At 38.8% G+C, this 16,692-nt stretch overlaps 1 protein-coding gene across 1 annotated transcript in view; it reads left to right on the top strand.

The window, feature by feature from the left end:
* The window catches only part of mad1l1 (mitotic arrest deficient 1 like 1), a 79,992-nt gene extending 65,680 nt beyond the window's left edge, over window positions 1–14,312 (top strand). Inside the window, exon 18 of the mRNA XM_059333664.1 lies at window positions 11,622–14,312. Coding sequence (XP_059189647.1) covers window positions 11,622–11,771 — 150 coding nt within the window. The 3' untranslated portion in view covers window positions 11,772–14,312. The remainder of the gene's footprint in view (window positions 1–11,621) is intronic.
* The last annotated feature ends 2,380 nt before the right edge of the window (window positions 14,313–16,692 follow it).

Here is a 16,692-nt window from a genome sequence, read left to right as displayed (position 1 = left end):
CAATACAGTTGCAAAGCGAAGTGTCATGTCTGCAGAGACAGTGAAGCTGTCTTACAGACTTGTATAAAGGCGCAAAGAGCTGGGAGCTAAAATATAAATTGTAGAAGAGTGGTGATGAATCATTATCTTTTCAGCCAGTCACAGTTACACATAATAGAAATGGCTCATCAATTGGAAATAGGAATGCAAGGAGCCTTTCCAAGTAAAAAAAATAGGCAAAAATATGATAAACACATGTTTCTAATAGCAGATCATTTTCCTTTTAAAGTAAAATTTATGTTTGAGGAGGTCAGACTTTCTGGTGATGTGAGCTTTCTTTTTTCTTCTATTTTTTGCAGCAGCACAATAATCCAAATTAGTACAATAAAAGTGGAGCAGTCTGTGATACCAATGGGATTAATAAGGTTGCATTTAATCAGATTTAGTTACATTTACATGCAACAATAATGTAATTGCAACCAAAGCGATGAAAGAAGCAATCATTTTTTAAAGTCATTGATATGATGCCATCAATTGACATAATTTAACCTATGACTGTTTGTCGACCCACTTGCTATTAGAATAAATTAAAAATAATTACAACCACAACCCAGCTGTATCACATCATATCACAATGAAAAATGTATTTTAGAAATTAAAAATTAAACACCACTTTAGCCAGACAAATTGGACTGAGTGCCATGACACACATGGCTGTTGCCCCTAGTAACCCTGCCATTTTTGGATGAGCATAGGGACACAGAAGGAGAGAGAGAGGGGAGAGGGGTGGGATGGACAGATAGATTGGAAGAAAAAAAATTGAGAGTTTCATTTTGAAAATCCAATTCTATCCTATATGTGCTGAAGTCTGTACACTTTGATGTCAATCTGTCAATGTTTTTTTTCTTCCTGGATGTGATAAGTTTAAGTGCAGAGGATGATTGTGTTTAACAGTGTTGAGTTTTGGTGTGGTAGTTTTCCAATTGAATGCTACAGACATTTGTGTAAAAACAGTCTGTGGCTGTCTGCCCCAAGTCCATCTGCTGCTCAAGACATAAATCGCGAAAGAAAAAAATGGGAATATAGATAAATAATCATTTCAGCTGTCTCTTTTCAATTAAAAATGTCAGATACTTGCTGGTTATGTGATTGTTGAATCACTTTTTGTGCTCATTGATGCCTCTGTGTTTGAGCTTTATGTTGAGAGAGTGGCATAGGCTGGTTTGTGTGCTTGTGTGTGTATGTGGAGAGTGAGTGTTAGAGAAAGAAAAGGAGAGAGCGAAAGTGTTGGAGAATGCAGTTTGCAGCAGTACGGCAGAGAGTTAAGTTCAGCAGTGAGGATAACAGGTGAATGTACAAGGTGGAAGTTGCAGTTTGTGCAAAAATAAATGCAGCAGCTCCTCAAGTGTGTTTGTGTTCATAATACTGAGAGATAGCGGAGAGATAGAGGAGAAGTAGACAGACATCACTTATTTGGGTGCTTTTAATGCTTGTAAATAAAACTTTCAGGCCTAATTTAATTTCCCCCAGTAGCCTCTCCACATAAAGAAGTGAATTCTGGAATATTAGATTATTTGGGGTCACCTCTAGAATAATGTCTGGGTTTTTTTTAATAACAATTGGTCACACAAATCAAGACATTTGAAGATGTCAGTTTGTGGTCGGCATTTTTCTTATTTTTTTTTAGGAAATTTCACAGACTAAACATTGAATCAATTAATTCAGAAAGGCTGCTAAATGATAATGGTATATATATATATATATATATATATATACCCTTCTCTCTGATCCATATGCATGGACTTCACACATTTGTGCATCAAAAAAAGAAAATAGATTGTAAAAGATTAAGTTACATTAATGAGAAATAAAATATTTTGAAATGCATAGGTACTTCAAGGTCAGGAGCAAAGAAACATGTAGAGTTGACCTTATTCATAAAACAGAAGCTTCAGTCATTTGTTTCTGCTTTCCTGTCTTTCCTGTGTTCCTGTCTCACTGTCTGAGGCCGTGGGTGTGCCCCTTTACTCTGACCCTGTCTGCTCTGCTAGAGGAGCATGATTGGGATTCAGGCAGCATGCAGCTCCTTGGTTGGATGAGGTCACTATAAAGCCCCCGCCCTGCATCTCAAGCCAGGAAGTATCGATTTCCTTTAATTGGATAGACAAATGAAAAGAGGGGATAAATGGGGTAGCACTCCTTCTCTCCATTGTTGAGGTCTGTCCTTCTTAGACTGTGTGCAAGTTTGTCTTCTTAGATTCTTGTCAATGATGCTGGAGAAACAAATACTTTGAGTTTTCTTCCACCTCGGCCTGTTACTATGCTGGATGAGGTTGGTGTCTTCCTGCAGGAGGAGCCTCTGATCTCGGGTATTACCTTAACCTCACCTTGCATTCTCCCCTCTGCTGAATGAGGGAAATCCAGTTGTTTTGAAATATAAACACAACCTTGTTGTTTTCACAAAGGTCAGATATATTTTAAAACACTTTTTAGGGAAGCGTGAATATGCAAATAAGCATTGATAAGGTCAGTATTTGAATAAAGCTGATTTAAAAAAATCCTCTTCTGACCTTTTTATTAACTTGTTTTGAATGTTTCCGTGCATAAGGAAAGAGATACGTGAGAATAAATCTAACAAGTGTTGCCGAATGTGTGGCCCTCTGGTTTGCATTTATTCAAAACCTGCTTCTCTTTTAAGCTGTCAAAAATGCTTTTTTCTCTTCCTGTGACTGCACTTTTTTTTAAGAGAACCCTCATAAAGTCATTATGGTTAATTTTAATCAAAAACTTAATTAATGGGTTAATAAATCTGGCCTTAATGGTGGTAACAAGCAGAAATAACTGAACCACTCCATCTGTCCTCTAGTGCAAGATGTTTTACTGTACGTGAACAGAATCACATAACGTCAGTGCCAAGCACTTCATTAGGCAGATTAGCCAATATACGTAAAGCCGTATTTGCAGTCATTGAGGCAGCCAGGTATTGGCCCTCTGTGAAGCATTACCAGAACAAGCACGCTAATTTCAGTCATTCATTGAGTCAATTATGCACTTACAGTTGGGTAGCCACTGTCCATCAGTCTACTTTTTCAACCTGTTTGTTGCTCTCATGACAGTTATGTTCAGCATGTTATCACTTCAGCTTTCAATCCATCCAGTCGGCCTAAAGAGTACAAGCACAATCAACTTTCACTTAAATAAGATAAACCCAAAACATGAGATACACTAACTTATTTACTCAGCACATTTATATGATAAAAAGAAAAGCTTTCAGTGAGGAATTACTTGGTCCAACTTTTTATTGTTTGGTGGTGTAACTGTATTTTTCTTTTCCATGGATAACTTGCTAAATACACATGCTTTTAGAGTAGAGCTCGGAAGGAGAAACTTTTTTTTAACAATCTGAAACGCCCTTGGCACGACAATCACTGCTGTTCTAGGCTTTACCTTGTGTGCAGCAGGTAGAGGAGGGGGAAAGATGCAATGAAAAGATAAGTTTACAGTTTATTACGGTCTTCATCATCAAAGTAGCTCCTGGAATGGTTTGAAGTTAAATAGTTTACATGCTGTGAAATAGTTTACATGTTTAATTTCCATTCCAGTATTTTCACATCAGGTATTTCTCTTAAGCTGAAGCTTACTGTGACAGTATAATATTGTTATACCTAAATGAAACACATATACAGGGAAATCTACAACCAGTAACATCTATATGTGTAATTTGAAACCCATAGTCTGCCGAGAGCAATGCCTCAAGAAAATAGAAAAACATGTGAAAGGGAAGAAAAATGCCATGAAGAAGCAGAAAAGCACTCTGCGCTGGGTTTGGACAAAGAAGGGCACAGTTTGATGAGTCAAAACCTTCACCGTGTGGGATGTTTGTGTGAAGGCTTTGTATATCGAGTGTCACCAAATGATTAAGTTGTTATGCTGTCCTTGTTTACGCTCTCGCTCTGTCACTTGAGGAAGATCAGCTTTGTTGGAAATTTCTTTAAGTGAGCGGGTATCTGTTCACACAACTACCTTTTGCTGTAGTCACAATACAGTAATGTGACGTCGCTATAGCGAGCCCACGACTTCCTCTCAGACTGAAAGGCCCAACAACTACTGGATAGATTTTCATAATGATATTGCAGAGAACAAATCCTAATAACATTGGTGATCCCCTGACTTTTCCTTTAGCGAATTTCAATGTGCCCAATACTTTGGTTTATGACAAAATATACTTGATTAATACAAAATGAATGACATTCCTTTCAGCCAACCCTCACCTGTGGTCATGAGCTTTGGGTAGTGACCGAAAGAATGAGATCACTGATACAAGCGGCTGAAATGAGTTTCCTCCGTAGGGTGGCTGGGCTCAGGGTGATGAGCTCAGACATCCGGAGGGAGGTCTGAGTAGAGCCGCTGCTCCTTCACGTCAAAAGGAGCCAGCTGAGGTGGTACAGGCATCATTCCTCCCGGGCGCCTGCCTGTTCTGGGCCCGTCCGCCTGGTAGGAGGCATAGACTGTATATAAATAATGGACGTAGTCACCGTGATGTCACCCATTGGTTTGTGGACTGCCCGTTGGAAGCCTCGAGTTCAGCGTTATACTCGTTGCCATCTTGCGTCGCCATCTTGTTTCCGATACGCGGAGGAGACCATAATTGGACTGTGGCGGAGCGCGAGGGATCTGACGACACTGACTACACGCCTCTCTACACCGGCAACCCGACTGAGAGAAGCCGCTGCTAATTCATGTTAGCATTAATTGGAGCATTAACTGGGAGGCTAGCAAAAAAAAAAAAAAAAAATGTATCTTTCTTACCTCAGAAAACTGAGCAGCGACTCCTTGGAGTGTCTGTTAGTCCAACCAAACGCTGAACAAGACATTTTTACTGAACAAAACGTTCAAATAAACTGTCATTAAGTGAAAATACAGTGTGAAAGGGTCAGTTATGAGACCAAATCGGTAAACGTCCTCTTTTCTATCTATATAACGTTATATATAACTTTATTGACACGTTTCCGTGGATACGCATTGCTCTGCTTCTCTCCTGGTGACGGCTCGCCTTGTCAGTGACCTGTCAATCAAAGCTAGAAACGCCCCAAATCATACGATTCTTTATCTTCTATTTTCTTCTAAATGGGGCCATTATTAGAACTATTGACATCAAATTGTCTTGAAGAAGATTTTTTACTAGTGATTGAGACCATAATGTTGTCCCTGAAATTTTTTTCTGAGGTAATAAATCAAGTGAGAAGTTTTCAAATTTAGCACTGAAATGAATGGGCAGATTTCTTTTGCAGCCAAACTTAGCACCCCCTACTGGAATTTTCGGTGAATTGCAGGCTTTATGCACTTCCTGGTGGCCTCCATGCTCAGGCACGGAGATTGCCGCCTGGTAGGAGCCTTACAGAGCCTTACAGAGCCACTAACATGGCTGTAGATTCATAGTCTGTAAATGAACAAACACATTGACAGTAGAGCTGTTAAAATGCTATACAATCCTAGCAGGACAGGCCCCAGACATGAGCTAAAGTTACTTCTCCAGAAGCCCTGACTCTTTATTTCATCAAAGTCTACTAGTAAGCCTTCTGTGGCTTCTTATCTGAAGTTTTATTCTGTTGTTGCTGTATGAACAGTATCCAGTCAGAATGGTATATGTGCTGGCATGAATGGACTCTCCATCTTCTGCCTCCTCCCTCATGTTACTCTTACACCTCTTCTCTATCTAAGCCCCGGAGCAACAACACTTCAGCTTTGTGTCTATAACCTTTTGTAATCTGTGTAAATCTGTATAACCTTTGCTCAGCCACCTGTCTGTGTCTGTACGCACATTTGGCCACTTCACATCTAAATGTTATGCGGGGACACTAGTGGTTCTTCAAGAAATGAGGCTGGTATCTCTGGGCCTTTTACTAACAAAAGTTTCTTGCTTTTGTTACATTGTATACATTTGATCTAGTTAGTTTTGGTCACGATTTGCAGTTATGCAAGCACAGTAAATAACTATCACTATGCCTAATATGTCCTGTTGTTATCATCTCTAAAGTTGGCATTGAATTTTTTGTAGACTGGCTATCTTTCTCATGCTCTTGAAAAAAAGATTTTATTTCTCACCAACTTGGCTAACCACTTCACTTTACCCAGCAGTTTAGAAGCAAGACAGACAAACTTTACTTAGTTTGATTTCAGAGACAAAACTAAACTGAATTTACTACCACTTGACAACTTTACTGCTGATTTTACTGTCTGCTCTGATCACTAACAGGTTTCTGCTCTGACCGCAATCACTGCCAACTTCTCAACTTTCTCAACCTCTCTCTCTCTCTCTCTCTCTCTCTCTCTCTCTCTCTCTCTCTCTCTCTCTCTCTCTCTCTCTCTCTCTCTCTCTCTCTCTCTCTCTCTCTCTCATTCCTTTAAACATTTAAAGGAAAACATTCCTTTAAACCCTTAGCGTTCTGCCCATCCTCTGATTGGCCCAGACAACCTTTTTCTTTCAGAGGCTGTAGTGAGTATCATGTGAAACTAGAAGATCGAATTAATCTGTTAGTGCTAACATGTCTTGATATCATGTCGGGAAGGAGGGCGTATTAATGCTCCAAATTTAGCCAAAATTTTAATGGGGGGAAAAAAATGTATTTGCCTATTTTCAAAAGGATCCCTTGACCTCTGACCTCCAAGATATCTGAATTAAAATGGCTGGAACTGGACGAATAATGCAATTCCTGTAGAAATCTCCAAAATGTCAAAATTTTTTGACACCTAATGATTTTCTGTGATATTCCCGTGGTCTTGGTGTCTTAATGTGGTATTTTGGAGGGAATTTTTGGCCTTTTTTAAATCCGTTTTCAATTAACATTGAAGTTCAATTTGAGCCGGGACCGCCTTTTTTTTGTTGGTACAAAGTTTGACTCATTGGTGTGGTCCAGGGCAGTTCTCACACCTGTAATTTTAGCTTGGATCAAACTTGAGATGTGAAAGGGCCCATTTGGTTAGTCCGAAACAAATACTTTTGATTTGTTTTGTATTAACTCTGGTTTGCCTTTACGGTGCAGAAATGTAAGCGGACCAAATAATGAAAAAAGATTAGCAGAGGGGCATGTACGAAGGTGGAGGGCTGGAATTATACTGGCAGCATTATTTCTTATCATTTGGAAAGTTGTCTGTGGTAAATGTAAACACGTAAATAAACAAAGCACCATGGAGCCAAACGCACCTCCAATACCAGATTATACTGGCTGTAAATCTGCTCTGGTGTTCCTACCAAACGACGACCCAGATGTCAAGCAAACATCGGCCTTCAGCAGAAGTCCAAGTCAGTCCTCTCCCGGTCGTCTGTCAACTCACAAAATGCCCATGCATGTCGCCACAATCTGCTGCGTTTTGGTTAATTTCCAGTAATTGGGTTAGATAACATTCATGATGCAATCGAACCACACCCGAGTACGATTGGAAGCCAACTGAAACCCCCTCTTACATGTGGTCTTGGACTGGTTGTGTTGGTCCTCACCAGAGTATGATTGGAGCATTCACAAGCCACCAAACAAACCATAACAACAATAATAAGGATTTAACCGCCCCAGAGTTTGTCTGAAATGGACTTAACTTGTGAAAGTGTTTTAGTTTCTTTTCCCGATTAAATGTGGGATTTCTCAGCTCCCACAGGCCTCAACTTGTCCACTTCGTCTCTCACACACACACACCCACTCACCCACAGAGTCTGTTCTGAGGACAAACTTGGGCAGAAGGTGTTTCAGACATTGAGATCTCCATGGTAACAGGCCTCAGTGTTTTCTTTGATGTATGCGTTCCATGTTCCCAAAGCCCCGGCAGTTTCTAGAGCCATGTCCACACGCGTGTTTGTGTGTGTGTGCGCCTGTGATGAGAGCAGCAGCCTGAGGATATGGCATAGCTTTTAGACAGCCGTGCAGGAGAAGAAAACACCAGGGACTGTCAGGAAATAAAGCCACAGAGTGAGGCACTTAGATAGAGCGATGGAAACTAGTGATGAGAAAGCTGGTGTGATTAGAAAAACCTTTGGTTCGCCTCCCTGCCGTGTCCACGCAAGCAGTAGTAAAGATTGATTTAGAATGCAGTCAAGACCACATGTAAGGAGTAGCACTTTGAGAGCTTTCCATAACTGTTTTTTGAGGAGTCCTTGGAGATGCATATTTCCTGTTGCTGTCACTTCGCTCGGCTTTATGTATCTGAGGAGATGGTTCTCAGTGAGGGTTGATCCATTTCAGTCATGCATACGCAAAATTCAAATATAGGGACCAGATTATTTGCAATACTTTGACTCATTTGAAAGGGGAATTGTCACATCCTTCAAATTAAAAGACATTTATTTCCAAAACTCAACATTTTTTTTACCTCCCCATCTATTTGTGCATCTTCCCCAGAGAAAACAACTTGTTTTTAAAGTAAACAATATTTTATGTTTGATAACTTTTTTAAATGATCCAATTAAAGACAGGAGTACACACTTAATCTTGAAAAATCCACTGAGGTTGTGTGTCATGGTGGCCCAGTAGTCTAAGGTGCTTACCACATAACCGCAACGAATCCGGCTGGAGACCTGTGTTGCATGTCATCCTCCGTCTTTTCCTAATTTCCTCTCTCCAGTCTCTTGACTGTATGCTATCATAAAGGGCCAATTGCAAATATATGCTGAGGAGGAGGAAGAAGAAGAGTCCATGTCACTGGGGTTGTAGAGAAAATGAATGTTATTAAAGAGCAACTTATACTTATTTATCAGCTTGAACACATCCCCCTCACATATACAAAAAAGGCTTCCAAGACCAGAGTTCTCCACACAAACTCTTCACACTCTTCTCTGAGAGTTGAAGTGTTTGTTTTTTATGTCTTTATAGTAATAGCACTGCCCTCATCTGAGTGAATGTGATTTTGGATGGTAATAAATGTCAGAAATAGTTGATTTCCTGTACGAAAAGGGAAAGAAGGAAACCTCTGGCGGAATAAATACCATAGACTGGAACCATAACTAACAGATAAAGAGATAAACTCACACAAGTAGAACAGCAGAACAAACATTGCATTATTCACCATGTCATTTCACTGGTACATAATAAAATGGCAGTTGTTGTTAGATGTTGTGGTGGCAGCACACGTCAATGAGGCTGTAAAGTTTCAGTAGCTCAGATGACTGGCTAGCTAGTACTGCCGTTTGCTCTCTTCTTGCTTAAATAGAATTTTAGCAGAGTGGTTTGAGGCTGAGCAACCGTTGGACTCAGTGTTGCCCCTTTTTCAGGTTATGTTATATAACCAGTGCAGCATTAAAGGATTTTGGAATAAGCTAGCTCGCTCATATGACATAGAGTCAGGCAAAAAAAGTTGTCACTCATCTGGCTTTAGCAATACTCTCATATGCTGTGATGAAAATATGTCGATCATTTAATGTTAGGATTGCTAAATTCTGTGAATTTTCAAGTTGGAAACATTCCATGGGAATTAACAGGAATTTATGGGAATAAATGGGGAATTTACAACATTGAAGGTTGGCCCTTAAGAGGGAACTTAAATATAGTTTGGAAAAAAAATATATACATACATATGTATTTATATAGCATAATATATAGCATAATCTTGACTAAAACAACCAGATTTCATGCAAGTACACGTCTATGCTATTCCTCAATCACATGCACATAGCAAACTGCTTACTGCAGGGTGACTGAGACCACGCCCCCTACTGAGACCACGCGCCCTATATGCACTGTGCATTCCGCCGTTCCTTTCCATTTTTTTCAATTTAATATTTTGAATGGGATTTTGGTGGGGACTTTGGGGGGGGGGGGGGTGTCATTTAACGTAATTTTTGAATGGGTGGGATGGGGGGAGTATTATTTAACTCAACATTCATGTTTTTGTTGTTCAATAAAAGAATTGATTGTTCGATTAAATAATTAAAACTTGATAAAGTTTACTTACAAATAAATCTGTTGAAATGTCTTTTTTTTTTTTTTTTTTTTGAATATTTCCAAAATTCCCCAAATTAACTTCCCATGGAAAGTTTCTGGAAATTTACCAGAAAAGTTCCACCCCTTTGCAACCCCATTTAGTGGCTCTCCACGCTTTGTGCTACTTCAATGCTTGTTAATGCAATTACTGCAAAACCACAACTTGCTGAAAGTTGATCTTTTCTCCAGAGGTTTATATAGGAGGATCCCCCTACGTCAAGGTTACCAAAGCTGTTAAAAATGTCCGCTGCTCCGACCATCCAGCTATGATCATTTCAATGGGAATGTCTGTTCTATTCCTCTTCTATTTCAATGGGTTGTACCTATAATCGTTCTCATTTGAAAAAGTAAATTTGGAGCTAAATTACTCCGTGAGAAGACACATTAATTCATTCCAGCAGAATGAACAAACTGAGTTGTCATTTAGTAGGGGAGGAGGGGGGCGGAGTAGGTGGTTTTAATGTGCGAGGCGTTCGAGGTCTTTCTTTAAGTTTGATGACCGATACGTCCCAACCTGTCGACAGCAGTGTCCTTGCAAGTTCAGGGCTGATTTAATACAGCAGAGGGCGTGTTCTCAAACCATAATATACAGATTTTTATACATTTGGTTTGTCATTATTAACACCAGCATTGATGTGATACATGACAGTGTAGTTATACGATTTGGTTTACAGCTCAAAAACATGTTTAAGTGAACATCAGTGTCACTTTAAAGAACAATATTGAAACAGCAAGTCATTCTGTGTCTCTGAAGCGCTCTCCGTAGTGCGTTTAGCCTCGGTTTAGCATTGTGCAGTCAGCTAGCAAATGTCATTAGTTCAGTTATCCTCTCCTCTCACCCCTTAGAGATTTGTTGCTGTTCACACAAAAGTGAACAGCTGAGTTCACCTCAGCCTGTTGTGTGTGAGGAAGCACACTAATTGGTTTATCAAGTAGGATTTCCTTCTTTTTTGCATCAGCTACACTCCTCTCCATTGTGCCTCTGCTATAGCATGTTCAATTTTCATACAAACATGCTGAGCTCAAGTAAGATTATAGTTTAAAATCATATTTTTCTGATTGTTATTTAGCTCCAAATCACACTCGGTGGGTGAACGTTTATGGAATTGGACTTCCAGTAAAAGTGTCCACGTGGGAAATAACGTAGCACCGTTTTAAATCTCCCATTCATTTTCTTTTTTGCCCCCTGGATTAAATGTCTTATTTAATTTATTTCCTGACTACTTCCCATCGCCATCTCTTTTCATAAGTCTTCTCATGATACTTATCAAACGAAGATCTGTGTCTCCGACACACGTTGACACAGGACATTTCTCCGACGTCTCAATATCTTCCCTGCATGCCATGGGACTCTGCTCCTCGCTACCTTCCTCCATCCCTGCCATGCTTTAATTACTTTATCCCTCGTTTCTCTCATCCCTTTCTCCTTCACTCCATTGCCCCGAGCTGCTCCTCATTCCTTTTAATTAATCCACACAGATTTAGACACCTTCACCCTGCTGTGAATGCACACAACACACACTCACACTTGACAATCCCCTATAGACAATAACAACTTTAAGTGATCTTGCTTCACTGTGAAAGTTTTTTTCTCCAGAGATGGGCGTAGTGGAAAACCCAGGTCTTATTGTTTGATACTGTGTATTGTCTATTGATGATTCTGTTTGTGTGCAGGGCTCCAATGGAAGCATGCAGCTCATGGAGACGGAGTTTTCTAAAACTCTGGGAGAGATGGTGGCCCTTCACCTGCATCACCAGAAGAGCATCCCGGCTTTCCTCTCAGCCGTGACCCTCGACCTCTTCAGCCGACAAACCACCATCTGAAGTAACAAACTTAGATAGATAGAAGCGTCAGATATCAACTTGGATTTGTTTTTCCTGTGATTCCTGTGTTTTTGCGCTCTCTTTCTTGACTTTTTTTTCTCTCAGGAGTTTTCTCAACACCTTTTAATATATGAATAGTACAGTCAGTGCTGTGTTGTGGCAGATGAACACCTTGTTTGATGAAATACTTCCATCTCGTATTCAAAAGAGCTAAGGAAGCAACTCAGTATTCCTCATTGTACACTGAATATTTCATCAGTGAAACTGTGCATTTTTTTCTTAACAGGATAAAGTTGTCATGAAAATAACACATAAAAGCCTCCGATGTTTGGATTTGGAGCGTGCTTTTCACAAATTCAGTCCACACCTAGATAAGTACACGCAGTATAGAGAAACCTTTATGTGGTTAACTTGATGCCTTTGGTGAGGTCTTTACCACGGCGAGTCTTGAGTCTCTTTAGGGTCTCTTGGGTCTGTTCTGGCTTTTGTGTCCTCTCTCTTGTTATTCACAAAAGTTTTGCACCAGTGGTTTGTGGTTAAAACGACACCAAGCCAATCCAGTTTAAATGCAAGATCTGTGGCTTCATTCTTTTACCTTCCTTTTTCTCATTTGAGTCGTGGAATATATATATATATATATATATATATATATATAAATGTTTTCATCAGAGTCTAGTTTAGTCCTTCTTTTTTTTTGTTTAAGGGACAGTTTGGATGTTTTTGAAGTGGTTAGATTAGATCATACTTTATTGAGCCCACAATGGGGGAAATGAATGCGTCATAGAAGCAAAAACAGAAGCAAAAGGTCTGAGTATACAGTCATGAAAAAATTATTAGACCACCCTTGTTTACTTCAATTTCTTGTTCATTTTAATGCCTGGTACAACTTAAGGTACATTTGTTTGGACAAATATAATGATAACAACAAAAATAGCTCATAAGAGTTTAATTTAAGAGCTGATATCTAGACATTGTCCATGGTTTTATTAATAATAACCCAAATCATTATCAAGAAAACCATGGAAAATGTCTAGATATCAGCTCTAAGATTAAAATGAACAAGAAATTGAAGAAAACGATGGTCTAATACTTTTTTCCATGACCATAAATTACAGAAAAAATAAAATGAATAAAAAGGGCAAACACAACAAACAGACAGGAATGTTCTTAAGTGGGGTGTATGAGGCACTTTTCCATTGTCGGTGTAGTACAGCGAACCTCCAATTTGGAGCAGGCAGGAGCAGCAACACAGTTGCTAAAAGATGTATTAAACATATTTTAGCCACCTAAAAAAAAGGCCCTACATTGTTTCACTTCAAACTGGAGGCATGCTGACTCTACTGTAGCCACTTCAAAAAAAATCCAATGTATCCTTTTAATTTTAATCATGAACTAAAATAGTAAACTAATGATTTGTTTGAATTGTAGATGAAGTCTAAACTCAAGTGTCCTGTACTTAACCCTCTCTGCTTCTTTCTGTCAGAAGAGGCAATAAGAGCGGAGGTGGTGATATAAAAAAAATAGATGAAAACACAGACAAAAGACTCAGCCTTGCCTCTACCAAACCATTTGAGCGATAAAAGACATTTAACATATTAGGAGATGGCAAACAGCCCTTAGTGCCTCCCAATTAAAATGCAACTGCTTCACTCTGAAGGCACAGAAATGTGTCATTTTTACAATCTAATGCTAGTTATTTTTCTTTTAACCTCTTTTATTTTTCTTTAAATTTTTCTCACAGAAACCATATTATTCATCACAGGGTATCTTTTCTATCCTCACATGTTTCATACACACCTGTAACTGTATCAGATCAGCAGGGATGCTTTCATGTAAATGTAAACATTTGATAGAAATCTCTGAAACTCAATAAAAATGCATTTATTTTTGCTTACAGTTGTAACCTTTATAACTCATAAAAAATACGTCTTTGGGTATGATTTGATTTGATTTGAATGAACTATGATTTCCTCCCGTTTCTGAATTTAGTTAACGACCGAGTCTGTGTGTGTGTCGGCGCGAGTATGAACACGAGATAAGACGAGGGAAATTTCTCTGCAGCAATAAAGAGAAATGGCAGAAATAAACATGGGGTGAAGAGGAAGCAAGGGAGCAATCCAATAAAACTGAGAAACAAAAGGAAGTGAGCTGAGAATAAAGCCACTTATCACAGCAACAATATAAGAACTCCAGCTGGTGCAGCCATATGTCTCAAGAGAAAACATATTCTCCTGTACAGTACATGCCACATACTGTCCTTGTTTTTCTCTTTCGTTGTTTTTTTTCGCACACTTATCATTTTCACAACACAGCACATCTTCTGCACACCCCGCAGCTCTCACCTAGAGGTAATATTTTAGAGGGTTTCTTATGAGCTATGCAATACATACAGTATAGTGGTGCAGCACATTCTCAGTCAGGCAGCGTGTTGTTCTGAGGCTTTATCTCTTTTGTCCACATCCAGTAAAATGACTGACTTACTGTTTTAAATATGTAATGCAAATGTAATCAATAAAGCATATCTTTGACTGTTTAAAATTTGACCTGCCTGAAAGAATATTCATCTACTGTAGACATTCATGTACTTAACCTCTGACTACTACTACTACAGTACACCATAATCAGAGACGTGAGGAACTGGAAGATTTAATGACCGTTCACACCACCGTGTTGTTACGTGACTCCAGGATAGAGCTGGGCAATATACTGATATATAATGTATGACCGCAGAAATGTGTCCACACGTAGAGATTTAGCTCTCATGTGATCCTGGGATTCTCAAGCGATCTTGTAATTTTCACACGCTTTTGTGATACTGCAAATCCTACGGACAAGGATTGGGGCCAGGTAGGAGAGAAAAAGTAATGAGTGGAGGAAAAAAAAATCATTATGCACTTTGAGAAAAAAGTCAAAATGTGGAGAATAAGTCGACTTTTGAGTTTGGTAAAGTAGACTACAAGCTACAACCTGTTTTTGTAAAAAAAAAAAAAAAAAAAAATACAAATGCATAAAAGCAGACTTAACCAGAACAATAGTCCTGGTAGCTACTACCAGGAATAGCTCATTTATGTTTAGGGGGATTTTAGTCCTACTAAACCTTTAAATTTTGTGCTTATTGCTCCTTTTATGACATTGATAAAAATCAATCAGATAGATGCCGTTCTTTAAAACAATGTTCCTCTGATGAATTCACAACAAATCTGTGAATATCTTTACAACTTCACCGAACACAAAAAGTTGACTTTATTCTCCACATTTCGACTTTTTCCTTGAACTGCATAATCCTTCTCTCATTATTTTTTCCTCCTACATGGCCCCAATCCTCTTCCATAGTGTACCCTTTTGCATTTTCTTTGCCAAAAAAACGTAAAAAGTAAAATGTCGAAATGACGAGAATAAAGTTGAAATACGATTTTGAAAAGAAGTCAAAAATTATCAGAATAAAGTAGGAAATTATGAGAATAAAGTAGAAAATTACGAGAATAAAGTTGAATACTTGTTTAGGATATTCACAGATTAGTTGTTCCTTTGTCAATATGTTACGAGAGGAACCTTGTTTAAGAGAAACAGCATCAATCCAAACAGTTACTGACTGCAAGCTACAATTTGATTTTAATCAATGTCATAAAATGAGCATTAAGGGCAATATTTAAAGGAAAATCCGCTTTTGTCATTCATGTGAATCTTTTAGACAAACATTAGGCATATTGAGGAAAATCAGGTTGTAGCTTGCAGTGTTCTTTACCAAACTCAAAAACGTTTTTCTCAACACTGTATTTTGACTTTATTCTCGTAATTTCTTTTTGTTTTTTTCCTAGTCTCATTATTTTCTTGTCATACCTGGCCCTAATCCTCCTCCATAATATCCAGCCTTTGCAAGATAACATGGTTTAAAACTTTAAACTTTCATAGTGAAATAAAAATAAAATTTTCTTGTTCTTCGTTTTAAGTATCTCACAAGGTTTTTTGGTTTGTTTGTTTGTTTGTTTGTTTGTTTGATGATACTGACATTAGCACAGCATAAAGTAACTCGGACCACCATCCATTAGAGGTGCGAACACAGAGGGCTTCAGCAAAATAAAGTGCAGGGTTTTTCTGTTTAAGATGGATGAATGTAGCTCGGGTGAAATGTGATGTCATCAGATAAGATGCTACATTGCTTTTCAACCATGCACCAACCAAGTTCGTATTCCTGGAAGATGACATTGTATTGTATTTCTATTGTTTGCCTTGTGTTCAGTGCAACAAGAGATACAATGTTTGTCCTTCACTATATTATAAACCTCTGTGCAGCGTTTTAGCCTTCAAACTCACAGCTCTATTCCTCCAACTGGACTTCCTGTATCTTCTTTACTGTCTCACAGGTACCTGAAGCACACCTCCACTAATGCTGCCCTTGTATTATTTCAATACAGGACTGTTTTCTGTCTGAACGCCCACAAAGTATGATTCAGACTTCTATCTGCCCGGACGAGGATACTGGGAGGCCCCCTGGGATTGCAGCATGTTGGCGAATGTCTGGTGGCGGATTGGCCTGCTCCATCTCAACCTAAGTGTTCTCTGCAAACAGAGAACTGAATATGAAATCAGAGTCTGTAGGCAAGAGTTTGATATTGAAAGCGCTCTAGTTTTTGCCCGGAGTCTGAGTATTGACTGATCACTTGTGAGCGGGCTTTGGTTGCATTCAGATAAACGTTCTGTGTTCAGAGCAAAAGAGGCAGAAATGATATTGGCTGAAATGCAGCCTCAGAATCATTGAGCCTTTTTAAATATGTACCTGTGTTTAAGGCAAAGATAAGCTTGTGTTTTGTTATAGTTTTTTAATTATATCCTTTGTACGTTTTTGAATTATAATATTTGAAGTTAGATTATTACGCCAACTAATAACACTGAATAAGTACACATTTTGATACATTTAACT

Source organism: Centropristis striata, chromosome 1, assembly GCF_030273125.1.
Source record: "Centropristis striata isolate RG_2023a ecotype Rhode Island chromosome 1, C.striata_1.0, whole genome shotgun sequence".
Lineage (NCBI taxonomy): Eukaryota > Metazoa > Chordata > Actinopteri > Perciformes > Serranidae > Centropristis > Centropristis striata.
The sequence above is the reverse complement of the archived record's forward strand: the minus strand, read 5'-3'. Positions and strand labels throughout refer to the sequence as shown.